Source organism: Hemibagrus wyckioides, linkage group LG07 (genome assembly GCF_019097595.1).
Source record: "Hemibagrus wyckioides isolate EC202008001 linkage group LG07, SWU_Hwy_1.0, whole genome shotgun sequence".
NCBI lineage: Eukaryota > Metazoa > Chordata > Actinopteri > Siluriformes > Bagridae > Hemibagrus > Hemibagrus wyckioides.
Genome location: NC_080716.1, coordinates 27,894,901 through 27,910,860, shown reverse-complemented (window position 1 = coordinate 27,910,860; position 15,960 = coordinate 27,894,901). Strand labels below are relative to the sequence as shown.

General features: G+C 40.6%; 1 protein-coding gene across 1 annotated transcript in view; it reads right to left on the bottom strand.

The window, feature by feature from the left end:
- The window catches only part of adcy1b (adenylate cyclase 1b), a 74,540-nt gene that overhangs the window by 57,979 nt on the left and 601 nt on the right, over nt 1-15,960 (bottom strand). Inside the window, exons 1-3 of the mRNA XM_058393975.1 lie at nt 15,711-15,960; nt 8,899-9,048; nt 8,677-8,795 (exon numbers count right to left, since the gene is read on the bottom strand). The exon at nt 15,711-15,960 is cut by the window's right edge and continues 601 nt beyond it. Coding sequence (XP_058249958.1) covers nt 8,677-8,795; nt 8,899-9,048; nt 15,711-15,960 — 519 coding nt within the window. The remainder of the gene's footprint in view (nt 1-8,676; nt 8,796-8,898; nt 9,049-15,710) is intronic.

The window sequence follows — 15,960 nt, the reverse complement described above, 5'->3', positions numbered from 1 at the left end:
GGAAACCCCCAATGCATGGGTAGAATGTTCAAACTCCACAAAAACAGAGCAGAGATGGGAATCAGATGCAACCATGCTAACCACTTAGCCACTGTCCCCTGACAGGAAAAATAGTTTTTGAAAATTTGTTCGAAAATAGTTTTCTTATGATTCTGAAAGCAACAAATTGCAATGCAAAGTACAAATGTTCTGAAAATGTAAATGAAAGCATCTATCAAGTTGATGGCCCCTGGAATGGACAGCATGTTGGGGTGTCAAGTCAATCCTTGTAATGGTTTAACACAAGGTATATGGGGCTGGGGGCACAGCCTTCAAGTCTTATATGCATCTTATAGACAGCAGCCACAGCTGCTACTTGTCACCTGTGTTGAAGGCTTTGCATAAATTTACTCTCTTGTGAAGGACCTATGATATCAATTGCATTTCCTTTGGATGTTGCAGAGGCATCCTGCCAGGCAAGCAAAGCTACTCCATTATAGTCCGAACCTGTGACTTGTACACGTTATACTCTACCAGGACTATCTAGTTTATAGCTGACCTTTCTAAAGGCAACAGGACCCTTCCACTTCTCATGTGCTTATCCTTCAAATGTAAACACCACCTGTTTATGAACTGCTAGTTCCAAGGAAGAGACTGATTTGAGAAGTCCAGAAAGAGTTTGCTTTCTGGAGCCACTCATAGCTTTGCTTTTGCTTGGTTCAAAAGTTACATTCCATTACATTCCAGAGTCCAGTCCCTTAGCCTCTGTTTAGCAGATGTGATTGGTGCAGGGTAGAATCATCATCATTTATGATTTTTACACACCTATACCAAATCATCGATGAGAATGGCATAGGCCTGGGATAGAGCCTTGAGGAACAGAAGCATTAGTTGATGTAGTGTGGGAAGTCCTTAAAGTGCTACACATCAGAGAGGTAGCTGTTGCTCCAGGTGAAGAGCTTGGTTTAGATCCATTTTGCCTTGTGATTGAAGAGCACACATTTTGTGAAAGGTTCCTTTGATGTCAAGGGTGATTACAACCACCTCTTCACCATTGCCAATGTGTTGGTTCCACTTCCGGGAGAGGATAACTATACAGACTACGCTAGGCTGATCTGAGTCCAAACTGCTTGGATGAGATCAGGTTTTCCAGATGGTACTCCTGTAACTGCCCATACATAACTGAGGGACAGGGGGTGAGGTGTTGGTCTACTGATCAGAAGGTTGTGAGTTGGAATCCCAGAACCACCAAACTGCCACTGCTGGGTCCTTTAGCAAGGCCCTTAACCCTCAATTGCTCAGTTGATGTATGTAAGTCACTCTGCCAAATGTCGTAAATGTAAATGATTCCATTGCCTTAATAATGATACCAGTGCACACTTTCAGGACTCTGGGAGGGATTTTATCGGGTCCATTGTCATTTAATTTATGATAGAAGGTTGCACATTTTAATAGTTTATAAATAGATATAGTGTCTTGGAGACAAGATAATTCCTGTTCTCCTTACATAGTAAGTCTTTCTCAAAAAAAAAAAAAAACACAGCTTGTAATCTCCTTGTAACTTCCTGTGCTGATAAACTTCTCAAACCCCCATAACTGTTACAAAGAGCTTACACTTCCTTCTTCCATAAACGTTAAGTAAATGTCTCGCTAAAAAGAAATGCATGAGCGCGTCATGTTACAGCTGGCGCTACCTGCGTTATTATACAAATAATACGCAACTTCTAACCAATCAGATTTCAGCTGTGCTGTGGAATAAAAGTAAATCATGTTTAGGGTTTGGGTTTGGGTATTTCTGTAAAGAAAGTAGCCTATAATATATAAAGAACTTTAATTGCTATTGTTCTGAACTGGTTTTCAACTAAAAAGGAGGAGGGAATTGGTGGACAAATAATAATTGTAGATGCCTGGTTTAAAATCACAACAACAACAACAAAACAACAACAACAACAACAACAACATGGCATCACTGAGTGTGTTACTGCTGTAACTGGCACCAAACACCTTATCAATAAAGTCTCATTTCATTGATGAACTGATTAAAGGGCTAAAAAGTGTTATTTACTGATTTATCTCCCAGTAAATGCTAATCACTATTAGCTAATCAATAATTCCTGTGCAGATTTACGCTAAGCTACATGTCTGCCAGAACAAGTGGTTCTGTCACTGGAATCTCGCAGCAATCGCGAGCTCATTTTCACCCGTGGCCCTTGACATTTATTGAGCGTAGGTGGGAAAATGTACCTGTCAATCATGCAAACAAGCCTCCCATAATGCACTGCGTCACAAACAGTGATGCCTCTATACCTGAAGAAGCCATTCAACTGCCAGCCGTTTTCCACACACAGCCATCAGATTCCAAAGAACCGGGGTCGGCCATGACACTCCAGCCCTCTGCCATGCCTTCATTTCCTGCACAGGACCTTGTACTGTTTCATCCATCAATCTGTGTGTGTGTGTGTGTGTGTAAGAGAGAGAGAGACAACAAGCTGGATGACAGCTTCTCAATTATGCTAATGCGAAAGCTTAGTGCTAACCAGCACAGCGTGAGGGGAATAGGACAAGCGGCTCTTCTAGGAGACGACCTGATGGAAATTACACAGACACACACACACACACAAGAGCGTGCACACACACATACACACACACACACACACAGGAAGGTGGGGATCTGGAGTCAAGGTTACTATAAATATATAGCAGATCCACAAAAGCAAATATACACATATATAAACAGACAAATATCCATTCAGCTAGCTCCAAAAATAATGGCACCCTTAGTGGTGGAAAAATGTCTTCACATAACCTCAAATATGACAGAAATAGAACAGAAATTCTCTTTAGTTGATTATACTGGATATACACAGGAGGCACAGGCTAAGAGCTTTGGGAAATGTTAACGTTATACATCAGACTGGTGAAGAAATGACTGATCTGCTGGGATTGTCACAAACACACACACACACACACAAAACAGTCTCTAGAAAAGCCTTCTGCGCAGCAGCTCTGCTGATGATGAAATGGTCAGACTGGTACGATCTCACAGGAAGGCTATGTTTACTCAAGTAGCCACTCTTTACAACCATGGTGAACTGAAAAGCATCTCGAAATCCAAAAGTCAACCAGGAATCTGAGGCTACAGTGGGTGCAGAATGACCCAAACTGGGCAGCTAAAGACTGGAAAAATCTCTGGTCTGGTCTTTATACCAATCTTCAGCTGCTCAGGTCTTAACTCTTGAAGTTAATAAGACAAAAACAAAAACTTTTCCTGAAAAGTTACAGCCTGTCCTCTGACACTGGAGATTCCTTCAATGGAGAGACCTGTTTAGGTTGAGTATTCACCATACTGTGTAAGTCGTTACTATAGAAACAACAGCATCAGAAAATTCATCAATGGTTTCTGACCAATCAGACTGAAGAATCAAACAGTGCTGGATTATATGAATAATCATATTGTTCAGAAACTGCAATGAATTATTGAGTAACTAAGAATGATTTCTCATTTAAAGTCTCTCTCTCTCTCTCTCTCTCTCTCATCCCACAGTGATGGATGTTCCATGTTGCCTGGTGAAAAATATCCCTTATGAAAATTGCGTATAATATTTTGTTACAAAACATTACATTATTCATTTAGGCAACCGAGGCTCTTATCCAGGGAAATTACGACCTCGCTGGCATTTCAATTTGCAGCCTGTTTATGTTTCCCAGTTCATTTTTAGCCTATTTTCTGCATCTAATTTATTTTTAGTAAATTAACTCGTTTTTTTTTTCCCCTCCATCCTTCTACTTTTCAATTACTGTTACGTTTGGCTTGTGTGCTAAGACAGATGGCTGTAATCACGGCCTGAGCTCGTTTACAGGAACCACGAGCGATGGATGTGTGCGCTAGCACAACGTTAGCTGCTCACTGTGCTAACCTTTGGACCAAGTTAAAGAAGTATGTGTTTGAGCCAAAGACAAACAAAAAAAGCAGTGTAAAAACAGATTAAACAAAACCTAGCAATCATTATATAATGAAAGTGGTAATTATAGCATGCTGAAAGGGATTGCTAATTTCTGGGATTTGGCAGACGCTCTTATCCAGAGCTCAATCATTTTAGCAGCAGTGGCAGCTTTGTGGACTTGGGATTTGAACCTTCTGATCAGTAGACCAACACTTTAACCACTAAGCTACCACATCCCTCAGCAAGACTTATTCATACTGTAGGCTGCATCTCAAGCAGCTCTCTAGCTCCCTAGGTGGTGAATAGATATACAGTGTACATGAGTTGAATCATTAGTAAGGACTCACTACACACTGGGACACTGATGACTCATTAAACACTTAAAACTTAATATATAACACGTCAGATAAAGTTAAAAATCGTTAACGGAAGTCATCTGAGAGCAACAACAACAAAAATGACAACAACAAGCTGCCTACATTTGTAGATGGAGTTGGCTGAGAGTCCGCCATTTTGTTCTAGCTGAGATGCTTCAGCTTCATATATGACCACATTCCCATTAAAATGATGCTTCCTGATTTTGTGTTGCCTTATGGGATTTTTTCAGGGGACGCCGTCCCCCTTAAAGTTAGCCAGAGAAAAATGCTACTTTAACACGTAAACAATAATTTTAGATTTTAATAACGAAATAAAGTCATTTAGTCGTACTATTCCACTGTTAGTCATATTATCATTTATTTAAAATACAAAAAAATCGTTCATTTCCTTCCTGTATTTCTTTGAACCCGCCCACTTTTGTTGTTAGCAAATCAACATTGTTTTTATATGTTTGGCCTTATGTGATCGGACCATTCTCAAGTCAAAGAATAGCACTGAAATAAGGAACTAAGGCAGACACGCCCCTTTTTTGACTCAAACTGCTGACTAATTAAATTCTGTAGTTATGCCTGAGGTCTAAATACAAAGGCACACAATTCTGGACTTAAATCATCACTACAAGCGCTTTACCTACACCAATAGCTATCCCTAATTACTTAACTTTTTATTATGTTGAATCATCATGAGAAAATGTCACTGAATATACCACAGCACTACATTTTCACCCGTCTCCCACTCCTCCAGCCACCTTCCTACCTCTGATGAATCATTTCCATTTGCATTTCATTATTAGTTTTCAGCGTCTTCCCCTACCGAAACCCTGCTGAACGCTGTCTCTGGCCATTAAATCCCTCAATTAGCATGTGATAAAATGCTTGGTGCTAATAAAAGGCTAATATCTGCTGTATTATTTATTTATTTTTTTTCATTCCAAAGTCATACTGGGATGTAAATGAAGTGTTATTGTTGAACTGCTTTGACTCGGTTATGAAAAATTAGCTTCGGATTTAATTATCGGCTCGTGTTAATTATCAGCTTTGTAATAAAGTGCTATTTTCACAGATTCACCATTTTTCACTAATAAAAAGGTAAATATTAATAAGTACATGCTGCAAAAACATACATAGAGTCATTACTAGCTACATGAGTATGCCAATATTTACCACAATATTTTTCCACAAGAGCCCCTCGCTTATAGTATATTAAAAACATTACTCAACAACAGTCTTTATTTTTCCTCCCAATACAAAACAGCAGCTGAATGATTGACACACTGGAAGTCCCGCCCCCTCGCCCATCCTCCCATTTCATGGCATTAGTAATCCCTTGCTCTTTATCTCGATTCTTTATCTTTCTGTTAAGATAAACTGAGCATGTTTTGAGCTTACTAAGTTTATTTTCCAGCCTGAAAGAGAACAAATTCAAACGAAATACAGGGTTCGAACTGTTCGAACACTCCAACTCCTTTCCCTACATCCTGTATATTTAACCAACGTTTCAGTAAATCTTTGAGCTTTTCACGTCTCCGTTTCAGTAAATCTCCTTCTCTGAGACTGGAGAAGCCGAGCCTTCGTCCCTCGTCCCTTGTCCTTGCACCCCGGCTCTGTTCTTCCTCCGCAGGATGAAGCGGGACGAGCAGGAGATGAAGGGATCAGGAAGTGAAGGATTTAGGCAGCTGGTAAGGGGGCGAAGTTAGCGCTCTGTGCCATTGGACAAGTCTCAGAGCTTTCTGTTGGCAAACCGGTGAGGGAACTTCTTGAGAAATCTTTTATTTATGGATACTTAGGGATTTAAGGGTCTTGAAGAGGGACTGGGATTGGAAAATGAACAGCAAAGGCACAAAAAGAAGGTTCGACAGAAACTTCTGCATGTTATCTAGAGCTTCTGTGGTGAATTTATTCCTTTTTTTGGGGGAAAAAAAGAACAGGGTACAGCTGAAATCAAGACTGGACTAGATTACCCATCAGCCCCATGTATGTCACATGATCATGATAAGCACCCTTTGTCTTGTTTTGTTGCACCTCATCCACACTGTAGCTTTCGATCGCACAATTTTGTTCGGGTTTTGTTTTGTTCCTATGCCTTCCTGTGTGTTCGTTGCCTCCACTGCTTCTACATGTATCTGATGTTGAGAAATATATTTGTATCCTGAATTTTTCCTGTTGCTCATTGGTTGTTTTGGGAGGCGGGGCTACATTACATAGCAGCTAATCACGTGCACAGTTTGTGTCCTCTGACTGCAGGTTAGCCAATAGATCTGAAAACATCCTTGAATCCATACACGATTCCCATCAAACATCCTTCCACTTAATGACTACACTTTTCCGAGGAAAACAATGTTATTTGTTTATTTTATTTCGAAGTTAGAAACCTTCAGTGTTCTTTTTAATCTTTTTTTTTTTCCTTTTCATTGCTTTGGTATTGCTTACCCTGAAGCTATTTCCCAACACTTTCAGAAAAAAAAATCGTATCCATATATTTTGTTCATATACGAGCAGCCACAGGATAAATCGGTTTCTGTTGTGTTTGTTATGAACCTCGCTGATATCACACGCATGCTGTAAAAATGACAAAGTGTTAAAAAGTCAGAGTCAGAGTCAGCTGATCAGGGTGGATTGACCTATTTTTACGTGTTGCATAACGTTTGGAGGAATATCGGTCTAATGCTGTGGTCCAAATCTGTATCTGTCTGCATGGGAGTGTGTGTGTGTGTGTGTAATAATAATAATAATGATGATAGGACTAGAGTATAATTCTAAGCGTGGCTGCTAACAACCGAGACAGAATTGAGTTTTGATTGCCTGGAAGTGCGCTGAAATGAGGGCGTGACGGTACATCCGTACGAGGGTTATGCTCAGGTCAGGTACAGGGTCTTTCATAAGTATTCAACCCCCCTCATCATCATCATCCCCTTGAACTTTTCCACATTCTGCAGTATTACGAATGAAATGGAACCGGAATGGTCTTTCCATGAAACGCATAACTCGCACTCTTGAATATAGTCCAAAGATTATTTCCAGTTAAATGTTCCTAGAAGATCCGAGAACTTGTTATGCAAACCATTTACATCATTCGGCAGACGCCTTAATCCAGAGCAACTGACAGCTGAGCAGTTAAGGACCAGCTCAGGGGTCTAGTGGCAGATTCTCGGATTTAAACTCATAACCTTCCAATCTACTGACACCTTAGTTGGTCAGTAGATGGTCAGTAGTTAACACCTTATTCACTAAGCTACCACATGCCTAAACCACATCATGAAGACCAGGCAGCTATCAAAATAAGTGCTGGAAATTTCTAGACTGAATCCCTTATTAAAGCAGGGAAATAATATGGAACAACAACAACTCTGCTTAGAGGAAAGCGTCCACCAAAATTCCCTGATAAGCAACCCTGAAGGAGTTGGGTGAGGCTCAGATACGTTAATGGAAGAACAGCAAGATATTACTTAAAGCAAACAAACAACAAGAACTCAGCTACCATGTTAGAAATGGGTCTTTACCATTCAGACGAACATTTTAGCCTCAGAACCTCAGAACAGCATTCACACAGTGAAGCATGGTGGTGGTATCATCATAGTGTGTCATGTGAGTTACATCAGCAGGGAGGAGGAAACTGATGGATGGTTCCAAATACAGGGCAAGCTCAAGACGTTTACCAAGCAACAGGACACTGACTCTAAGCTTACTGGTTCAAAACTGGTTTAAAACTGACATCCTGAATGTTTCCTAGAGCCTAGAGATCAATCTGAGGTTCTGAGCCGTGACATATTCTAAAAACATCAGCCAATGATGTCAAGATTTCACTTCCTGCTTGCAAACTCTGAAAGGATTTGAAAGAGTGAATGAATTTCCTCCATTTAGTTGGAGGTAATGTGATATATGGACACCAGATATATGTCTGGACATCAGGCCCAACACTATCATAAGGAAGTCAAATGGCATTGTGGGTAATGTAGGAAAGTGCTTTATTGGCTTGTGCTTGTGAGTGAAGGCTTCTTTCACATCACAGCCTTCCAGGTCAACAGGGTTTTTGCAGCTAAGTATAAAATCTTTTGGCATTTAATGAGTTGAAAATCTGGAAATCATTTGGACTGGAGTTGAGATATCTGTGAATGAAATTAAATGAAGTTAAAAATGTAAATAAAAAAGGCCAGGAGAGCTGATTTCAGGCTAATTTCATAACACAAGTACAGCTTAAATGGCTGATTCTAGTCAATATTTGACGTCAGTGGATATTTCGGGTCCAGCAGTGCACAGCATGAAGCAAAAAGCTTACTAACTCTCACTCTCCTCTAACTCATTCCCATGACCTCCGCGAGTGAAGGTTCCAGCATGGCAGAGCAGCAGAAGAACCCGAAAGAACAGAAGAGGTTTACCTGACATTGTCATGGCGCTGGATGTAGATTTTGTGAAAAATCCGTTCGGGAGGTTTCAGGAAGTCTTCCTTCATCTCCATTGCCACATTCCTGGGTAAGAGGCTCATCAACAGTCGCTCCTACAAAAAAGTGTGTGAGAGAGAGTGAGTGAATCACAGGTGAAGGAAGAGCAGGTGGATGTGCGGGAGAAACACGGAATTGATTTCAGATGATCGGCGTTACCTGCTTTTCGTTCTCGTCCTCCATGCGCAGTCTCTCCTCGATGCAGTTGCGTGCCTGCAGGAAGGCCTTTCTCTGAGCGCGCTCAGTGAGGATCCGCACAAACAGACCGGACAGATTGACGCTGGTGAAGAGAACCGTGTTGGCCACCAGCTATCTCAGAGAGAGAGAGAGAGAGAGAGAGAGAGAGATGAACCAGGGATGATTGTGGAGCTCTTCATCTGTTATGATGTTAATTCACATTAATAAATCATTATAAAGTAACATATAAATATTATATAATATATAAATATGTTTAATTAAAATATTTGGTCTGGTTTATTGATTCACTTTATTCTGTTACTAATTTGTTTTGTTGTTTTTTTCTTTCAGTGATGTCACAGGAGGACCTACTATGACACTCGACAGAGAAAAATATATATTAAAAATAAATCTGAAATAAAACAAATAATAGATAATAATAATAGTCACATTTTTGCAGTAAAAAAAACCAAAAACAAAAACAAGATTTTTTTCTCATATTTTCACGTTTATGAGAAATCCAGTATGGAAGTACTAGAGACACTGGAGCAAATAATGGAGAAAGTCCCAGAATGCAATGCAGCTACACCAGAGACTCGGCTCGGCTGGACAGAGTTACGCTGGTGAGTTTACAGATATACAGGAAGTCAGATATCAGGACAGATTAAAATATTAAAGCACCGCTGCATCGCTCTGTTTAGATAGAGAGTGCATTTTCACTGCAGTACTATCACTAGGGAGGTGAGGGGCATTGTGGGTAATGTGGGGATCTGTGGAAATAGAGCAGCATGCAGATGGAGGATGTTCAGGGTGGATTTTTATTTATTTTTATTTTTATTTATTTATTTATTTTTTTTACAAAATTTATTTTTTATCATCATACACACTTTAATACGATAAGATTTATTTATTTATTTTTATTTTTATTTTTTTGCTTATTTTTTTGCTTTGTATTATAACACACCTTTTTTTTTTTTTTTTTATTTCTACGAACTGCTCATTAAGAGCTGATTAATTCCAGGAAACAACTCTTCAGCTCTCCAGCTTAAACCTCGTAAGACTTCCTGTTTCCGGATTGGACGAGGCGCCGAGGAAGTGAAGTGTCGATAACAGAAAGCGTATAAGTGAAGACGAGGATGTGACACACGTCTGTCCATCACATGTGATTAATCAGCCCGTCTCTTCAGGCTTTCAGGCCAGAGTCGATGCTGAGAGTTTTTAGTGCAGGGGGAAATCAATATTACATCATGTTACACAATGCTCTGATTCTCTGTCACGCATGTGGAAAGAAAAGGAAATGAATTCTGTCGATAGTTTACGGCAAAATGATGGAATTCAGAACGGCAGGAAATGTTGTTTGCTTTATGTATGAGTTTCTCAAACAGACAGACTGACCCGTCCTCATCTGACCCCACAGAATAACCCTAGAGCCTCAGGACATACAGAAAGACAATCAGACCCAAGCATATTATAACCAGAGAGAAGAGAGAGAGAGAGAGAGAGAGACAGGGTGCGTTAGGTGTGTGTAATGAGAGAGAGAGAGAGAGAGAGAGAGAGAGAGAGAGAGAGAGACAGGGTGCGTTAGGTGTGTGTAATGAGAGAGAGAGAGAGGGTGTGTTAAGGTGTGTGAAATGAGAGAGAGAGGTTGTGTGTGTGTAATGAGAGATAGAGACAGGTTGTGTGTGTGTGTGTGTGAAATGAGAGAGAGCGGTTGTGTGTGTGTAATGAGAGAGAGACAGGTGTGTGTGTGTAATGAGAGAGAGACAGGTGTGTGTGTGTAATAAGAGAGAGATAGGTTGTGTGTGTGTAATAAGAGAGAGACAGGTGTGTGTGTGTAATAAGAGAGAGACAGGTTGTGTGTGTAATGAGAGAGAGAGAGACGGGTTGTGTGTATGTAATGCGAGAGAGAGACAGGTGTGTGTGAGTGTGTGTGTGTGTGTGTGTGTGTGTGTGTGTGAGTGTGTGTGTGTGTGTGTGTGTATGTGTGTGTGTGTATGTGTGTGTGTGTGTGTGTGTGTGTGAATGTGTGTGTGTGTGTGAAGGGTTAGTGTGTATCTGACACACTGGAGGAGTTGTGTGTAGTTGCTGTGCTTTGTGTAGTGTGTGTGTGTGTGTGCGTGTTTGCGCAGGGTTAGTGTGTATCTGACACACTGGAGGAGTTGTGTGTAGTTGCTGTGCTTTGTGTAGTGTGTGTGTGTGTGTGTGTGCAGGGTTAGTGTGTATCTGACACACTGTAGGAGTTGTGTGTAGTTGCAGTGCTTTGTGTAGTGTGTGTGTGTGTGTGTGTGCGCAGGGTTAGTGTGTATCTGACACACTGGAGGAGTTGTGTGTAGTTGCTGTGCTTTGTGTAGTGTGTGTGTGTGTGCAGGGTTAGTGTGTATCTGACACACTGTAGGAGTTGTGTGTAGTTGCAGTGCTTTGTGTAGTGTGTGTGTGTGTGTGCAGGGTTAGTGTGTATCTGACACACTGGAGGAGTTGTGTGTAGTTGCAGTGCTTTGTGTAGTGTGTGTGTGTGTGTGCAGGGTTAGTGTGTATCTGACACACTGGAGGAGTTGTGTGTAGTTGCAGTGCTTTGTGTAGTGTGTGTGTGTGCAGGGTTAGTGTGTATCTGACACACTGTAGGAGTTGTGTGTAGTTGCAGTGCTTTGTGTAGTGTGTGTGTGTGTGTGTGTGCAGGGTTAGTGTGTATCTGACACACTGTAGGAGTTGTGTGTAGTTGCAGTGCTTTGTGTAGTGTGTGTGTGTGCAGGGTTAGTGTGTATCTGACACACTGGAGGAGTTGTGTGTAGTTGCAGTGCTTTGTGTAGTGTGTGTGTGTGTGTGTAGTGTGTGTGTAATTCAGTGTACTGTTTGTGTGGCCCTCGGTGCTGTTGTGACATTTCTGATGAGGCGGGTGTGAGGACAGCGTGGCAGATGTGTGGGAGATGAGAATCTCACATCACACTTTGTTGTATGTCTTCGAGTGGGAGTGTGCACTTAACACGTTCACGCGGACGTCAAGAAAACCGCGGGTGTGTGGACGTGCTCACTCACGCACTCGCGCTCTCTCCTACAGGACCAGACTGGAGAGTCAAGGTCAGATTTCTGCATAGATCCACCTTTGAAAGATTATATTCCCAAAGATTCCCAAAGATTCCCAAAGAGTCCTAAAGATTCCTAAACATTCCCAAAGATTCCCAAAGATTCCCAAAGATTCCTAAAGAGTCGCAAAGATTCCCAAAGATTCCTAAAGATTCCCAAAGATTCCCAAAGATTCCTAAAGATTCCTAAAGATTCCTAAACATTCCCAAAGATTCCCAAAGAGTCCTAAAGATTCCCAAAGATTCCCAAAGATTCCTAAAGATTCCTAAAGATTCCTAAACATTCCCAAAGATTCCCAAAGAGTCCTAAAGATTCCCAAAGATTCCCAAAGATTCCTAAAGATTCCTAAAGATTCCCAAAGATTCCTAAAGATTCCCAAATATTCTGAAAGATTCCCAAAGATTCCTAAAGATTCCCAAAGATTCCTAAAGATTCCTAAAGATTCCTAAAGATTCCAGAACCCAAACACCAGGCCAAGCCAGGAAAGCCATTACATACTCTAAACACACTGTGTGTGTGTGTGTGTACATTTGAGTGTTTGTGTGTGTGTTTGAGTGTTTGTGTAGTGTATTTTTGTGTGTATGTGTGGGTGTGTGTATACTTGAGTGTTTGTGTAGTGTATTTTGTGTGTTTGTGTGTGTGTGTAGTGTATTTTTGTGTGTATATGTATGTGTGTGTGTATATATGTGTGTGTGTGTATACTTGAGTGTGTGTGTGTGTATACTTGAGTGTTTGTGTAGTGTATTTTTGTGTGTATATGTATGTGTGTGTATATGTGTGTGTGTGTGTATACTTGAGTGTGTGTGTGTGTGTATACTTGAGTGTTTGTGTAGTGTATTTTTGTGTGTTTGTGTGTGTGTGTATGCTTGAGTGTGTGTGTGTGTACTTGTGTGTTTGTGTGGTGTATTTTGTGTGTGTGTGTGTGTGTGTGTATACTTGTGTGTGTATATAATTGAGTGTGAGTGTGTGTATACTTGAGTGTTTGTGTAGTGTATTTTTGTGTGTATATGTGTGTGTGTATACTTGAGTGTTTGTGTAGTGTATTTTTGTGTGTATATGTGTGTGTGTGTATACTTGAGTGTTTGTGTAGTGTATTTTTGTGTTTGTGTATGTGTGTGTGTGTGTATACCTGAGAGTTTGTGTAGTGTATGTTTGTGTTTGTGTGTGTGTGTGTGTATACTTGAGTGTTTGTGTAGTGTATTTTTGTGTGTTTGTGTATGTGTGTGTGTGTGTGTATACTTGAGTGTTTGTGTAGTGTATTTGTGTGTGTGTGTGTGTATACTTGAGTGTGTGTGTGTGTGTGTGTGTATAATTGAGTGTGTGTGTTTGTATAATTGAGTGTGTGTGTGTGTGTATACTTGAGTGTTTGTGTAGTGTATTTTTGTGTGTTTGTGTATGTGTGTGTGTGTGTGTGTATACTTGAGTGTTTGTGTAGTGTATTTTTGTGTGTTTGTGTATGTGTGTGTGTATACTTGTGTGTTTGTGTGTGTGTGTGTGTGTGTATACTTGAGTGTTTGTGTAGTATATTTTTGTGTGTTTGTGTATGTGTGTGTGTTTGTGTATGTGTGTGTGTGTGTGTATACTTGAGTGTTTGTGTAGTGTATTTGTGTGTGTGTGTGTGTGTGTATACTTGAGTGTGTGTGTGTGTGTATAATTGAGTGTGTGTGTGTGTATAATTGAGTGTGTGTGTGTGTATACTTGAGTGTTTGTGTAGTGTATTTTTGTGTGTTTGTGTATGTGTGTGTGTGTGTGTGTGTATACTTGAGTGTTTGTGTAGTGTATTTTTGTGTGTTTGTGTATGTGTGTGTGTATACTTGTGTGTTTGTGTATGTGTGTGTGTATACTTGAGTGTTTGTGTAGTATATTTTTGTGTGTTTGTGTATGTGTGTGTGTGTGTGTGTGTGTGTATACTTGAGTGTTTGTGTAGTGTATTTTTGTGTGTATGTGTGTGTCTCAGCATCTAGGTCACACCTTCCTAACGCTGGTTAATCTGATGACGTGTGTTGATCAGGAGCGTCTCTGTGTTAAAATAACTCTGAATGAGAGAGAGAGAGAGAGAGAGAGAGAGAGAGAGAGCCAGTGGAAAACCCTGATGATGTCCTGGACAGCGTCCAGATCTCTTCTTCTCATTGTTTTTTCTCCTCAACTGAAATTTTACTCCCAACTAAAGTAAAGCTCCAGCATTTTAAACTGTAGACCATCAGAGCAGCAGAAGATTATCACCAGCAGCTTGTAGCACTTAATAAAACCCTGTATAATGGCTGATATGGTGAGGTTTATGGGCATATCATTAAATGTTACTAGAAATGGAGAAATGGTGTGTTATATTTAAAGCATTATTATTATTATTATTATTATTATTATTATTATTATTATTATTATTATTATTATTATTATTATTATTAAATTCAGTAATTAAAGCAAAACTAAATCCAGGAACATGAACATGAACCTGCTGTTGCTCAGGATCCTGAGATTTTTTTTTTTTTTTTTGCAAAATAACAAGTCTTATATTCTTTATTTTGTCTCTTCAAATGATGCCATGGCATTTCTATAAAGCTTGGTTTGTTTATTTGTTTATTTGTTTGTTTGTTTGTTTTAATTAAAGACGACGTTTAACATAAGATTTGTTAGAGATGGTGATTGGGCCCTTTCCCATTTTGGTAACGTTGTTTAGACTTGACCCCCTAAGTGCTCCCTCCAGCTAGATCTTCTACATGGAACCTCTTCTGGCAGAGGAACCGTCTCCTGCAGCACTTATCATGAATCAGGAAGCTCAACAGAAGTGCAGAAGAACCGTAATGGGTTCTAGATTCAGCCATAATATATGTATGAGTGTGCAAACAACACTTCAGTAAACAAACAAACAAACAAATTGGTTGTTTCCTGTTCTACAGCAATATCTGAATGTATTCTGTTATTTTATTTTTTTTTCTTTCTTTCTTTCTTTCTTTCTTTCTTTCTTTCTTTCTTTCTTCTGTCTGTCTGTCTTTCCTTCTTTTTCCTTCTTTTTCCTTCTTTCTTTCTTTCTTTCTTTCTTTCTTTCTTTCTTTCTTTCTTTCTATCTATCTGTCTTTCTTTCTTTCTTTCTTTCTTTTTTCTGTCTGTCTGTCTCTCTGTCTTTCTTTCCTTCTTTCCTTCTTTTTCTTTCTTTCTTTCTTTCTTTCTTTTTTCTGTCTGTCTGTCTTTCTTTCCTTCTTTTTCTTTCTTTCTTTCTTTCGTTCTTTCCTTCTCTCTCTCTCTCTCTCTCTCTCTCTTTCACAACTACTCATCCCCTGTGGTGCAACACGTGTCCGAGTTTAATCGCGTATTTACGGGCTGAATCCCAAACGCCTCGTTCTTCCACACAGAGTGCACTGACTGGAGCTGCTACAGACAGCGCGTTATTCCCTAGGTAGTGCGCTTGAAAAGGCAGTAAGGAGCTAGTGGAGATCGATGGCGCTGTCCGGAGCCGTGGTGCTGAAACACACAGGGCAGAAAACCCTGGTGTGTGGAAACGAGGACGTCTGCACTTTTAATAAAGACGTCCCTGAGTTCAGATTAGACGCTTTAAGGAAAAAACAGAAGGTCTGGAACTTTCTGAGGGATCTTAGGAAACGTCACGAAGGGTTTTGAGAGTAGAGAAATGAAGTCAGCATGTTGATTACATGTTATAGTGTTTGTTTAGTTGGACATTAAAGAACTCAATCAATCAATAAATCTCGGACACATACCGCTCTCCACAGCTTGTGCGTCTTGGCCGTGACCGACGTTGCCGTGACCACGATGTGCGAGATGGCCACCATGATGCCGAAGGTCACGGCCAGCAGGGTCCTCACCGGAAGCAGCGCGTACGCGACGAAGGTGACGAGCGCGAGCTGCCAGACTCCGTGCTCGGGCGGCGGCGTCGGCGCGTGGGAACCGGGCGCCACGGGCGGGAACGGGCAGCAGAGCAGTGCGAAGGTGAAGGCGAACAGCAGCGTG